Raw genomic sequence first — 14,781 nt, forward strand, 5'->3', positions numbered from 1 at the left:
CTCCAGGTCCTCCCCATCCGCGCGCAGGCGGGAGCCCAAGGGGTGCCCCGGGGATCCCGTCCCGCCGCTGTTGTGCAGTGCGTGTTGACGCCGTTGCCCGGGAGACGCGGGGGCGGGCCCGGGCGGGAGGCGCGGCCTGCAGACTCGCGAGGTACCGGCCGAGCGCAAGGCCCTGGCGGCCGTAGTGGCCAGAGCTGCCGCCGCCCGCCGGCTTATATACTGCGGCTAAATTTAGGCTGCGCCCGGAGCTCGTCCCCATCCGGGACGCGTTTCCGCCGCCGCCGCCTTGGCCCGGCCCCCGCGCACCGCGGCTATAAGGCTTGGGCGGGACGGCTGCGGCCCGCAGAGCCGTCCCCGCCCGCCTGTGCCCCACTAGTTGCTCACCGGTGTCCGAAATCGCGTCAGCCCCGGGTCCCGGCCATGGCGCTGAGCGAGCCCATCCTGCCGTCCTTCTCCACTTTCGCCAGCCCGTGTCGCGAGCGCGGCCTGCAGGAGGTGAGGGCGGCAGGGACGGCGGGGGCGGTCAGCTCAGGGTAGTAGAACGCGGGCTGCGGGGTAGAACTCAGGCAGCGGGGATGGCGGGCTCAGGGTAGGAGAATCTAGTAGGCGAAAACGGCGAGCTCAGGGTAGTCCAGCTCTCCGGCGGTGGGGACAGCAGGCTCAGGTCCTAGAGAGAAGGAGGGGGGGCGGTGGCACCGGGCCCCACCGCGCGCTCACACTCGCGCTCCATCGCCCTGTCACCCGCAGCGCTGGCCGCGCGCAGAGCCCGAGACAGGCGGCACCGACGAGGACCTCAACAGTGTCCTGGACTTCATCCTGTCCATGGGGCTAGACGGCCTCGGCTCGGAGGCCACCCCGGAGCCCCCGCCTCCGCCCCCGCCCCCAGCGTTCTACTACCCTGAGCCTGGTGCACCTCCTCCTTACGGCGCCTCCGCGGGCGGCCTCGTGTCGGAGCTGCTGCCGCCAGAGCTAGATGTGCCGCCGGGGCCGGCGCTGCACGGCCGCTTCCTGCTGGCGCCACCTGGCCGCTTGGTGAAGGCCGAGCCCCCCGAGGCGGACGGCGGCGGCTACGGCTGCGCGCCCGGCCTGGCCCGCGGGCCTAGAGGCCTCAAGCGCGAGGGCGCCCAGGGCCAGGCTGTCGCGTGCCTGCGAGGCCCAGGAGGCCGCCCTCCGCCGCCGCCCGACACCCCGCCGCTCAGCCCCGACGGCCCGGCGCGCCTACCTGCTCCTGGCCCGCGCGCCCCCTTCCCGCCGCCCTTCGGCGGCCCGGGCTTCGGAGCTCCGGGCCAGGGTCTGCACTACGCACCGCCCGCGCCCGCCGCCTTCGGCCTCTTTGATGACGCGGCTGCCGCGGCCGCAGCTCTGGGGTTGGCGCCGCCCGCCGCCCGAGGTCTCCTCACGCCGCCCGCGTCTCCGCTCGAGCTGCTGGAGGCCAAGCCCAAGCGCGGCCGCCGCTCCTGGCCCCGCAAGCGCACCGCCACGCACACCTGCAGCTACGCGGGCTGCGGCAAGACCTACACCAAGAGCTCGCACCTCAAGGCGCACCTGCGCACGCACACAGGTGAGAGGCGAGAGTGGGCCGGGGCCGCGGCTCCGGGTGTGGGAGGAGGGGAGCGATCAGGGACCCGACCCCCCCCCCCCCCGCAGAAGGCGTGATCCAGGAGTCTGGGTAGGGGGCGCGCACATTTAGGACTCCCCTGGGGGCGTGGCTCAGGAGGTTGGGGAGGGGACGGCTTTTAGGAACCTTAGGGGAAACTCTGTCGCAGAATATTGGCGGGGGGGGCGCACGTTTAGAATCCTCCTGAGAGTGTGACTCAGGACTTTGAGAAGGGGTTGAGCACTTAGGGACCCTAGGGAGACTGTCTCAGAATGCTGGGGAGAACACGCAAACTTAGAATCTCTCTGGGGGGCGTGGCTCCAAACACTGGAGAGTGGACAGTGCGCGTTTCGGACCCCTGAGGGCAAGAATCAGGAGCGGGGAGACAAGTTCCTAGGATCCTTAAATGCTCAAAACGTAGGCGTGGCGGCGGGGGGGGTCGTCGCCTCAGGGACCTGGTTTGGGGTAAGTTGTATGCTCAGAAGTGGCCACTATATATGGTGACTGTGTGCACAGGGTCCACAGGTGGGCAGCCCGGTCACTGGGAGGGAAACTGAGGCTCGCTCTCGCCCCTCCCTGCAGGTGAAAAGCCCTACCACTGCAACTGGGACGGCTGCGGCTGGAAGTTCGCGCGCTCCGATGAACTCACGCGCCACTACCGCAAGCACACGGGCCACCGGCCTTTCCAGTGCCACCTTTGCGACCGCGCCTTCTCGCGCTCTGACCACCTGGCGCTGCATATGAAGCGGCACATGTAGCCTGGACGCCCTCACTCACTCGCGCGCGGCCGTGGCGGGTCCCACGCGCCGGGCACGGTCCCCTCCCAAACTGTGACTGGTATTTATTGGCCCTAAAGGACCCAGCCGGGCACTGTGTGGCCACCGAGGAGGCTCCGACGACGACGACGACGGTGCCGTCACCCTGGCCCCCGTCAGAGACTGAAGGCCCGGCTGGAGAAGACCACGATCCTCCTTGACGAGTTTTGTTTTCAAAATGGTGCAATAATTAAGTGTGGTCTTCCACCCACCGGGTCTACACTAGAGGATCGAGGCTTGATGCCTTGTGAAAAAAGTACAGCCGTAATTTGTACTGTCTGCAACATTTTTTATAATATTGTACATAGTGAGTGACTGTGACAGATATTGTATTATTGTAAATAAGGAGACAGGCGGGCATTCGCTGACTGGTTCATTTTTTTTTTATAAGACTTTGCTGTTTTTTTAATTAAAAAAGTTTTGCATCTTTTTAAAAAATCACAGCACTGGTCTGTCTGCTTGGAAGCTGGGGGTGTGGGGCACTCGGAAAAGGCTAGGGAAACAGGCAGCTTTGATGGGAGGGCAGTGCGGGGGGTGAAAGTGGGTTCTGCCCCCGCCAGCACTCAGCTTGCCAGCTGCAGCACCCAGCTGCCAGGAACCTGTGGGTTTTTCTATAAATTTAAACACTGCATTTTAGGACCGAGAGAGAGCTATTTTAAGGTTGTTCCCTGAGCCATAAATTGCCTCCTTTTCCCCAGAGCCGGGGAAAGTGCTGGTCCCAGTGACGTGGCCTCTCTGGGCTGAAAAAAGCCTTACCGGCTTCTGAAGCTTCTGAGGTTTCAGTCAAACTTCTAGCGTGTGCAGGCTTTTTTCCTCCTCCGGTGGTTGGTGGGGGGGTGGCGGTTGGCAAACGACAAAATGGTAAGTTTCTGACACGCTTTGCCTTTTACTAATCATGCCTTTATGCAGGATTGGGGGTTTTTTTGTTTTGTTTTTTTCTTTTGTTTTTAAGGAATGAGTTTCCCATCTTGTTAGGAAAAGATGAAATCCACACTGGGGGGCCAAGTGGGGTGGGCGCTCTTCTTCCACATGGGGAAACTGAGGTCCAGAGAGGTAGCTGTGGAGTGGTGGCATTCTGGTTCTTCCCGAGGGTCCCCAGACCCTCCTAGAGGGGTCTGGGGGCTTTCTGAAGTAACGCACCTGTTGCTGTCATTGGAGGGACACGAGCTGCCGCCCCCTTGCAGGTGCCTTTGTGTGAAGGAATCCCGTTCAGAGCCCCAGTGAACGGAGGTGGCCACTCCAGAAACCCACCTTCTGTGCAAGGGGTGACCCTGCCTTCCAGTCCTCATGCCTCAGTCAGCAAGGAGGTGCCCCTCCCTGACAGATCACCCTGACACCCCTCGTCTTCCCCCTTCTCAGGGCCCTGGGTGGGTTACCATGGCCACCAACAGTTGCACAAGTGTTTTCCAGAAAGTGAAAATAGCTCATAAGCAGTGCCCGTTTTAAAACACTCTCACCCATTGCGACAGAGGCTGGGATTTCCTCCCTCCCTCTATCCTTCCTCCCCCGGCCCCCAGGGCAGCCCTGGAAACAGCTGAAAGTGTTTGGTAATCCAAAAAAGCAGAAATGGGAGATGACAATCTGGTTCAGCCTTCTCGAGTAAATAACCCGGCCTCCCTTCCACTGGTGGCGGAGGGCGAGTGCGTGTTTGTGTGTGAGCCTCTTGTTCCCTCTTGCTCTGCAGCTTTTGCAAAAACTTCCGGAGCAGGATAATGGCCCCCTGACCTATAGAAATGCCCCTCTTTGCTCAGAGCTGGTTTTGGAAGAACTGGGGCAGAAGAAAGACAAGGAATTTTCTGTCATTTTCTGTAGGGTTCTCTAGTCTTTCCTGTTGAGTTGAAACTTACAAGGAGAGACATTTTTCTGCTTCAAAAACAGCTCCCAGGTGTCCCCAGCCCCCCTCCCCCAGGCTTCTAAGTCCAATGAGAGGCCAGTTGCAAGGGGACTGAGGCTGTCGAGTTTCTGTTTCCTGAGTGCCTCCCACTGATAGAATAAAGTGTCACTCTGGCACAGCTGTCTGTTTCAGCGAAACGCGTGCCGGCAGGCGAAGGGCCCGCTAACACTGACTGGGACAGAGACAGCCCTCCTCGTCTGGTCACCCCTTTTTCAGACCCGAGTGTCAACTTCCACCTAAGAGCTTCTTGATGGCTGGTTCTCAACCAGGGGCAACCCAGTCTGGAGAGATTTTTGGTTGTCACAACGAGGTGGGGGGCAGGCTGCTGGCATCTAGTGGGTGGGGGCCAAGATGCTGCCCAATGTTCTAGAAATCATCGGCAAGTCCCCAACCCAGAAAATGCCAGGGTCCCTATCAGCAAAAACACCAACAGTGCCAAGGCTGAGAAATCTGCTCTGGTTCCCGAAAGACCATCATCATTTATTGCTGCTGTGAGCAAGGAGACGGCCCTGTCCCAGAAGCGAGCTTCCATAGCAGATGCCACTCGGAGAAAAGGATGGATGAAGTCCCACTCCTGGGCCCAGTCCCAGGTCCCTGTGCAAGACACAGAACCCGAAGGCTTTTTCTCCCCATGAATGAAGTCCTGGAGTCCATTAGACAACATGTTAAGTATCAAAAAAGAAAAATATTCACCCTGCATTCTACAACCCAATTCCAATCTTTTTTTTGGGGGGGGGAGGGGGGGGGAGAGATTGCCAGTCAGGGATTGAATTGCTTTCACATGGCTGTGATTATTAACATTCCTTATTTTTTACAGGCAAGGTTATAACCATTTTTCCATGTTTTTCCCCTCCACAATATGTTTTTATTATCCTTTTAAATGGCTGCATAATATTCCATTTAGAGGTGCCAGGAATTGCTTGTGCAAACAAGCACTGAGCACACAGATACATACTTGGCCATATTTCAGATTGTCCTGGGGGAGGGGGAGGGGAGGGCTGGAAGGGATAAAGGCTGGGGCCTTTGGGCAGCACCAAAACAACGTCCCCGAGTGGCTCCAGTGACGGGGGTAGGACATGAGCTGTGTTTTCTGCTGGAGTTCACTGTACATCAGGGGCCCAGCATCCTGCAGGATGCTGTAGTGTGAAGTGCGGGAGGGAGAGCCGTTAGGGGTATGTTGAGCCCAGCACACGTCTGACTCAGCACCCTGCCCCATCAGCAAAGCTGAGTGAGCACCCAGGCCTGTTAGCACCCTGGGGAGTCAGAAGGCACCAGAGCCAGGCAGCTCCCTCTGATGGCTGGTGTGTGCCATTTGGGGGCAGATCATTCTCTGGGGCGGGGACTGTCCTGTGCATTGTAGGATGTTGAGCAGCAACTGTAGCCGCCTCCCGCTTGATGCTAGCCGCACCCATCCTCCAAGCTGTAACACCCAAAAACGTCTCCAGATATCACCAACTGTCCCCTGGAGGCAGAGTCACCCCAGATTGATAGTCACTGGGGGGAGGCTTCTGTGGACACCTAGGGATTTTGCATCTGTAAAATGCAAACCCACCGAGCTGACACACGGAGGGCCTAGCACGCTGCACACATGTAAATACATAGACTGAGTGAAAGGGAGAGGGTGATTCACAGACACTGGGGAATCTCCCTGGCCTGCACCATCCAGCCCCTCAAGAATTTATTCTGGTGTGTATTCTGAGCTGGGGACCTAAATCGAGTTTTTCCCCAAACAATTAGCACAGCGTTTTCCACCCTCAGCACCGTGGACACCTGGGGCCGGTCCGTCTCTGGGGCGGGGGCTGTTCTGGGTGTTCCAGGCCGTCGTGCAGCATCTCTGGTCTTGACCCACTGGATGCCAGTAGCTTCCCCTCGCCCTCTTGGTACAACCGGGATGTCTGCAGACATCGCCATATTCTCCGGAGAACGAGGGGGCAGAGCCGCCTGCAGCGGGGACCAGCGCTTAGGCAAAACCGTTCTCCCCACGGAAGCCCTCAGGGCTGCTCCGTGGAGCCTGTTCCGTTGCCCGAAGGGGAGGGTGCTGCAGACAGGATTCAGTGACAGGATGGGACCAGCGCCCAGCGGTGGGGTGTGGTCGGCCTTGTGGGTCTCCCCTGATGAGGTCGGCATGCTGGCATTCAAGTCTCCCTGCCCCCCACCATCAGTCTCTAGGTCTCTGCCTCTGCCTTTGTCTAGATAGATAGATAGATACACAGATAATCTCTCAGTCTTCTCTTTTCTCTCTTTTTCGTTTCTCAATCTCTTGGGTCCTCCCCTTCTTTCTCTGTCTGTCTCTATCTCTTCCCCCCTCCCTTTCTCTCCCCTCCCATCTCACTGTGTCACCATCTTTCCCTGCCCTCTTTCCTCTCTCTCTGCCCCCCACCCCTCCCTCCCTCCCATTCATTCACGACCTGCATGCCTTAGCCCCAAGTGGAGCAGAAGTGACTCAGAGGGGACTTAGCCTCAGCCCTTCACCCAGAGCCCGCTCACTGGTGTTTGTCGAGTGACTGGCCTGGTGCTGACTGGAACTGAGCTCCGGGGTTGGGCCGGCGCCTTTATCCCAGGCATTTGTACACCTCGTGGCTTCCGACCCTCCCAACAACAAGCTGGGTGAGTGGCAGGACAGCCGCGCCTGTTCTCCAGAGGCGGAGGAGAGTGGGGTCCACAGGGGGGAAGGCCACTCTGGCCCTGGAGTGGTGCAGGCGGTGGGGCCAGGGCTGGCACCCAGGTTGCCCGTCCTGACCTCGCAGCTGCTACCCAAGCCTGGAAATGTCGACGCCGAACCGCATCAAGCTGCCCTGTTTTTCCCTTGAACATGATTAGAGGGTTCTCGGAAGCCCAGTGAGTCCCCCTGAGTCCTTTGTCTGAACACACTAGAAAGCTCCTTTTCCAATGAAATGCGGGCAGGAGGAACAGCGTCAGGTATCACAGGCGTTTGGGGAGGCCTGGCTGGGCGAACAAAGTCCCCCGAGAGCTGCGATAGGAAGCCGAGGGAAGCCTGGGGTGGCGGTTCCCCAAAAAGCTAAATAGAGAGTTATCGTGTGACCCGGCCGTCCCCCTCCTTGGTGAAGAACCGAGCACACGGGCCCAACAGGTGCCTGTGCGCTGTGCTCTCAGCGGCCACGCTGGACACGACCCCAGTGTCCACCAGCAGACGAGCAGAGGACAGGATGTGGCCCGTCCACAGAGCGGAACCTCACTCAGCCACGAGAGGGACTGAGCACCGACACGCGGCAGCGTGGATGAACCGCAAAAACACGGTGCGGAGGGAGAGAAGCCAGACACAAAAGTCACGCAGTGTGTCGTCCCGGTGATACGACGTGTCCAGAACAGGCACGTCCACGGAGGCAGCACGTGGGTGGGGGGTGGGTGCCGGGTGGCGGGAAGGCGAAGGGCAGTCGGTGTTTGACGGAGACAGAGTTTCTGCTGGAGGCGAGGGCAGAGCTTTGGAAACAGGTGGTGGGGATGCTTGCCCAACGGCGTGAATGTAGTTAATAGAACTGAACTGAATACTTAAAAATGGTAAATTTTATGTTATGTCTGTCTCACCACAGTTTTTTGAAAAAGGCTTGGGAGTCTCCATAGGTGGAAACAGGGAGTGAGATTCCTGCGAGTCTGGCCCTGGGCTGAGTGCACTCCAGGTGTCTGTGCCGGGTTTCCAGGTGGGAAAATGGGGACGGTGTGGGGGCGAGGCCACCGTCCACATGACAGAGCTGAGCTTCGAACCTGAATCTGCCTGAAAGGAAGGTTTTCCCCAGAGAGGCAACTCAGCAATGGGCAGTCCCTGGGTCTCTCCAGGCCTCGGCTTCCCCTTCCGAAAAGAACAAGAACATTGGACCTGATAGCCCCTCCACACAGACCCCAGTAAGGACAAAATTAAGGACAATTTTGTCTTCCCAGTAAAATCAGATGGCGTCCCCACTGTTCTAGGATAAAGCTAAAGACCTCACTGCAGTGCCTCTCCTCTCGCCCTTCTGGGTTCACGCAGTGGCACCAGCCCCCTCGCTGCCCACCGAGCACTCGGCCCTGAGTCCTGCCTCAGGCAGGGCCGCTCCACTCGCTCTTCCCTGGGCCGGGAACGCGGTTCCCTGCGACTTTCCCACGGCCACTGGTCGCAGCCAACCCGCGCCGTACGGCACATCTCTGCGTCATGGAAGCCAGAAACCAGATCCCAGGTGAGAGCAGGAGGCTGCTGGACAGAGGGCCGAGGCCCCAGTGGCCCTTGTCAAGCAGGGGCTGGAAGAAGCTGGTCCTGGAGTCTCCGCTGCCTGGTCCGTGCCTGCGGGCAAGTGGCCCCTCGCTGGCCCACACCACACCATCCCCTCTGCAGGCTGCACCCTGGGGGAAGCCCCTCAGAGGTGCCATCTCCTGTCCTTGCAGAAGAAGACGCCGAGGCCCTGCAGGGTTTCCCAGAGCACTGGTGCACGGACTCCCGTGCTGAAGGCAGGGCCTCCACTAGCCGTCCGGCTGGAAGGCCAGCTTCTCTCCTACTCCCTGAGGGAGGCGGAAGCCAGAGGCCAAGGCCCCGGCTCCCAGCCCAAGTGCTGTCTTCGGCCTCTAGGTCCCCCATGAGCCTGTTTTCTTCCCTTCCGTTCTGTGTTTTCTTTCTTTTCCATTGTTGTAAAATACACATAACATAAAACTACCGGCAACCATTTTAGCTATTTTTAAGTGGACAGTTCAGTGGCATGAAGCACACTCATACTGTTGTGCAAACATCGCCACCATCCATCACCAGGACTTGTTCATCCTCCCAGACTGAACCTCTGTCCCACTGGGCACTGACTCCCTAGCCCCTGGCCCCCTCTATCTACTCCCCATCTCTGTGGACCTGACCCGCCAGGGACCTCTTGTGAGTGGGACTACACGCTGTCTGTGTTGTTGTGACCACCATATGCACCATGTCCTCAAGGTTCATGCATGCTGTAGCAGGTGTCAGAACGCCCTTCCTTTTCAAGGCTGAGTAATATTCCACTGTGTGGTTGGACCACATTTTGTTTATCCATTTGTCCTTTAATGGACACTCTGGGCTGCTCCCACCTTTTGGCCATAGTGACTAATGCTGCTACGAACAGGGTGTGCAAATATCTCTTCGGGTCCCTACATTCAGTCCTCTTGGGGGGCTACCCAGAAGTGGAATGGCTGGATCCTGTTTTTCTCTTTAAAGGACCACTTCCTGCCACCCAGAAGCTCAGAAGTGTTCTCCTTCCCCGAGCAGCTCACCCAGGAGCCTCTGGCCAAGACCAGACCCTACAACTGTCTCAGCACGTTTGGTTAACCGGCTCGCCTCTGTGTCAGCTCCAGTCAGCCACTTTGTGGGCCTCAGTTTCCTCCTCGGTGCAATGGGAGCAACGGCAGGAAGGGGGGTGAGTGCTGCCAGCGACCCGGCTCGGGGGGACCCGGAAACCTAGGTTTTGCAGCAGCCGGGGCTGTGCAGAGAAGTAGAGCATCAGCGGGAGCTGGACAGGCCTGCGGTCGAGGTGCCACTCACACCCGGCACACCCACTGCCTGCTCAGCCTGCAGGATGCTGTGTGAGCAGTGAGCCCCCCCGGGGCCCAGGCATCTCAGGACAGCCTCAGTAAGAGGGGACACGGATGCCTGACCCCAGGCGTGGAGACCCTCCACTAGGCAGGGCCTGAGCTGGGCCGAGGCCCAGAAATCCAGGTCCCTGCTCAAGCTGATGCCATCGTCCCTCATTCCAGAGGCCACCATGGAGGCAGACTGCCCGGCCTCTAGGTCCCTCAGCCTTCCTGAGCCACAGTGCTGGTCCTGCGGGACCTGGGCACCCCTGCTGAGCTCCTGCCAAGGACACGCTGCTTGCCAAGACTCAACTCCAATTTAGCCTCGAACAATGTGATCAGAATATTTTCTGTCCTTTTTTGTTCGGTTGCCTCTCACAAGCCCCCTCCTGGGGACCTGGCCTGCAACCCAGGCACATGCCCCGACTGGGAATCGACCCAGTGACCATTAGGTTCGCAGGCTGTCATTCAATCCTCTGAACCACACCAGCCAGGGCTGAACAGAATATCTATTGACAAGCCTTTCTCCACTCTCTCCTCTCTGCCATATTTTCTTTCTCTCTTTTTAAAAATTTTAATTTAATTATTTTTAAAATCCCCCCACCCCCCAGGATATATTGATTCCAGAAAGAGAAGAAGAGAGAGAGAGAAAACATCAGTCGGTTGCCCTGACTGGAGGTCTAACCCGCAACCTAGGTACGTGCCCCGACGGGACGCCGAGCCTGCGACCTTTCCGTCTATAGGACAACACTCCAATCGGCTGAGCCACACAGGCCAAGGCCCTTGCTCCCTTCCTTCCCAACACGGGGAGTCTACAAACCAACTAGATTTAACAGGCCAGCAGGAGACGCATGCCTCTCATGGGCAGGAGGAGCATCCCCTGGGCTAGGCCACAGCACCAACCTCAATCCATGGAAAAGGACTGAGATAATGCAAAGTATGTTCTCCCGACCACATGGAGCGGAGTTAGAAATCCACAACAGAGAAGTCTGGCCAACGAGGAAACCCGTGGAAATGAAATAACAACAGTGCAGGGGAACCTGCCCCGGGACGTGACCCGCACACCCTGGCACGCGGGGCCTGAGCTGCAGAGCTCGGTGTGGGGTGAAGGCAGGTCTGGCTTCAGACAGGGGTGGTGGTGGGGAGCAGGGGTGTGGGTGCACCCAGGGTTCATCTGTAGATTTGGGGTGCCTGTGAGGTCTCCGGCGTCCCCGGATATTCCCCAGGGACAAAAATCATATGATTTCACTCATATGTGGAATATAAAACAAACAAAAAAGAAGCAAACAAATGAAAACAAACTCATAGATACGACAACAGACTGGTGGTTACCAAGGGGGAGGGTGGGGCGGGGGGCGGAGGCTGACGCGGGTAAAGGAGGTCAGATACACGAGGACAGATGGAAACTGGATGTGTGAGGGTGAGCACGCCGCAGCACATACAGGTGCCTAGTTATGACGGTGGACACCTGGGACTCACATACTGTGATAACCAGTGTTGCCTCCTTTGAAAAGAAAAGTAAATCCAAGAGTCACATTTCAACACTGTGGGTGCTCATCCTCGGCTGCCTCCACCCCTCTGCCCTCCAGTGGAAGTAGAATCCCAGATGGGGCTCTCAGGGAGGACCCCAAAGCTGGCACACGTGCGGTGACCCAGGGACGTGGCTCAGCCCTCTGTGAGCCTCACTTAGGGATGCTTGGCTCTGAATCGTGGCAGTCATTCAGGAAACAGTTCTGCCCCCAGATCATCAGACACGGCTCTGGAGGCCGCCGTCCTGCCTTCTTTGGTACATCTTCATTCTTCTCCACCTCAGTCGCCCGTGATTTCAACCTTGACCCCAAGTTGGCCTTCTGGGGACTGTCCCAAGACCAAAAGACACACTCCTGGGCCAAATGCCTTGTCTGTGGTTTCGGGGTTCTGTGATGCTCTGAAACAGGAGAAAAGCAGGAATCGGGCATCCAGCCAGCCCCACCTTCCCGCTGGGCTTCAAAACCCACCAGAGGCGCCAGTCCTGATGCTCCAAGCAGGATTCTCCACATTCCCGGTGTGTTTCCGTTGAACCCCAAACCTCAGACACATCCTGACGTCTCACTTCCTCAGCGTGGCCGGGTGACTTAGGCCAGCACTCGGGGTTCATCTGCTCGTTTTGAGTCATAGGGAGGTTTGTTGAAGGAAGGGTTTCTCATCTCAGAAGTAGGTGGCTGTTTCATCTAGCACGGTCGGTTCCCACCAGCCCTCTGCCTGCTTCTGTGGGGCTTGCTGGCGGGAGTCCACGGCTGACTCTGTCCTGCCTACCAGGACCTGGTGACAGTGGGGCAGCCCTGGCGGCAAGGCAGGGGCTGGGGGCACTGACAGGTCTGGACTGAGCTCCTGAGTTCACCACGGTCAACCTGAGGTCTCAGCCCCCATTTCGTCCTCTGTGAAAAGGGGTTGCTAGCAGCTGCCTTGGTGGGGCACACCCCGATGGGCACGTGCACACTGAGCCTGGCACACAGTAGGTGCTCAGTGGACGGGCGGCAGCTGTTATTGAGAGAGATGGTGGAACGCTAAAGGAGTCAGCCCACTCATTCTACTTAATGCTACCGGTCACTAGGGGGTGGGGCTGGGGTGGGGGCACTGGAGTGGCAACCCCAATGTCACCAGCAACTGTCTGCCCCTGAGCTGACTTCTGTTTAGGGAAAGTGTCACTGTAGGACCTGACCTTGTACCGGGCCTTTCTCAAGTGTAAATGGGCATCTCTTGGGTGCCTTTTTAAGTGGGAGGGGCCCTGCAAGAGTTTGGCCTGGAGGAGAAGTTTTCAGTTTTTATCTTGTTGTTGCTGTTGTTGATCAGTTTGGTTAAGAAACAGTTGGGATGTTGGTTGCAGCACTATTCATAACAGTCAAAATGGAGAGAGAACCCAAGTGTCTATCAGAGAAAGAACAAGCAAACACAACGTGGTCCATCCCCACAAGGGAGCATCGCTCGGCCACAAGGACCGAAGCACTGGCGCAGGCTACAGTGCGGATGAGCCTGACAGCGTGATGCTGAGGGAGAGGAGCCAGACACAGAAGGACACATGTCGTCCGATCCCGTCTGTGTAGAAGGGGCAGAGCAGGCAAATCCAGAGACAGAAAGCAGGCTGGTGGTTGCCAGGGGCTGGGGGAGAGGAAGAGGGAGAGAGTGTGACTGCTCATGGGGATCTATTCTCTTTTGGGGTGATGGAATGTTCTAGAATTAGATAGAAGTGATGGTTGTGCAACATTGTGAATGCACTGAATGCCATGGAGTTGTACACTTTAAATGGTTTGTTTCATGGGCTGTGAACTTCACCTCAAACATCAAAATGGTTTTTGAAAAAGAAGCAATTGGGAATAGGAGTTTCAATCATAAAACTTTACTTTTTTATATGAAATTCTCTTTTGTGGATGTGATTATACAATAAAATTCATCGAGGGAGGCACAGGTAAGAAAATATGGTATAACACTGTGTACAACATACATACGCATGTAATGGAATATTATTCGGTCTTAAAAACGAAGGAGATTCTGACTCACGCGACGGCATGGGTGAGCCTTGAAGACCTGACAAGTGAAACCAGCCCGGCGCAAAAGGACAGACACCACGGGGCTCCACTGAGACGAGGCCCCCGCGGGAGTCACATTCATCGACAGAGGAGAGTGGCGGGCGTAGGGCTGGGGCGGGGAAACGGGGGCAGGGTTTCGGTTTTGCAAGATGAAAGCAGTTCTGGAGACGGATGGGGTTGGTGGCTGCACAAGCTGTCACTGTCCTTCATGCCACAGACCAGGACCCTCGGCAATGGCTACGGTGGTGAATTTTATCTTATGTGTATTTTACCACAATTTTGTAAGTTAAAAGAAAGAAAGGAAGGAAGAAAAGACAATTTGGAACATCAGACACAAAGACAAAGAGCTGACTGGCAGCCCCTCAGGCTCCCAGACAGCGACTGCACGCCTGCTGGACTGTGGGCAGCGCTCCCCCGTAGCGCTGGCACCAGGCGCCAGCTCAAACCCTTCTGTTCTCGTGGGGTGAGACTGCAGAGAGCGCTAGGAGCATGTACAACTGGATACATGAGCGATCTTCAGAAAAACAGTGGACTTCCCACTCTGTGGTTAAGTTTTTTTGTCAGCCTTGATTCAAGATGGGGAAGACAGGCCCTAATGCAAACAGTGGAGGATCAAAACAAAATAAAAGTGCCCTAGCTGGTGCAGCTCAGTGGACTGAGCACCAGCCTGCGAACCGAAGGGTCGCAGGTTCAGTTCCCAGTCAGCGCACATGCCTGGGTTGTGGGCCAATGTTTCTCTCCCTCTCTTTCTCCCTCACTTCCCTTCTCTCTAAAAGTAAATAAATAAAATCTTTTTAAAAATGCAATGGTGGTAGCATTGTCCTTAGATTCACAGAAGGAACTGCCCCTGTTTCACATCATTTCCTCTTAAACACACTGACTAAAATTCAGGGAAACAGGAAGGGAATCTCTGGTTTAATGTTATTGACAACTATGTAGTGAACAATTTTTATGCTTCCAAGTAATCTTACCTGCATCCTAGAGAAAGAGAGAAATCAAATTACATAGAAATCAGAAATGGTTCAGGAAAACAATCAGCTCAGCTAGAGCTCCCCAGGGACAGAGAGCATGTGGCTCAGCAGCACCCCAAGCACCCGGCTCAGGACCTTGACCTGGGGTGGCGAACTGTGGCCTGCGTCCCAAGCCTGGGCCCCCAAATGTGTTTGTAAATAAAGTTTTATTGGGCAAGCCTCGTGCATTCATTGACGTATCTTCTATTGCTGCTTTTGAGCTACAGAGGCAGACTTGAATACTTGCTACAGAGACTGTATGGCCCTGAAAGCCGATAACATCTACTCTCTGGCCCTGACACAAAGTTTGTTGTCCCTGGTCTAGAACAAAGTGAGTGTCACTAAAAGTTTGCTGAATTAACTCTGATACAAAGTGGATTGG

At 56.8% G+C, this 14,781-nt stretch overlaps 1 protein-coding gene across 1 annotated transcript; it reads left to right on the forward strand.

Annotated features, from left to right (window-relative positions):
- Positions 1-312: 312 nt before the first annotated feature.
- Positions 313-2,850, forward strand: KLF2 (Kruppel like factor 2). Its single transcript, XM_045853144.1, has 3 exons — positions 313-495; positions 748-1,561; positions 2,180-2,850. The coding sequence occupies exons 1-3, from the start codon at positions 421-423 to the stop codon at positions 2,353-2,355; spliced, it is 1,065 nt and encodes a 354-aa protein (XP_045709100.1). The 5' UTR covers positions 313-420; the 3' UTR covers positions 2,356-2,850.
- The last annotated feature ends 11,931 nt before the right edge of the window (positions 2,851-14,781 follow it).

The sequence above is a fragment of the Phyllostomus hastatus genome, unplaced genomic scaffold, assembly GCF_019186645.2.
Source record: "Phyllostomus hastatus isolate PE091 unplaced genomic scaffold, TTU_PhHast_1.1 phas_contig_98, whole genome shotgun sequence".
In the NCBI taxonomy this organism is placed as follows: Eukaryota; Metazoa; Chordata; class Mammalia; order Chiroptera; family Phyllostomidae; genus Phyllostomus; species Phyllostomus hastatus.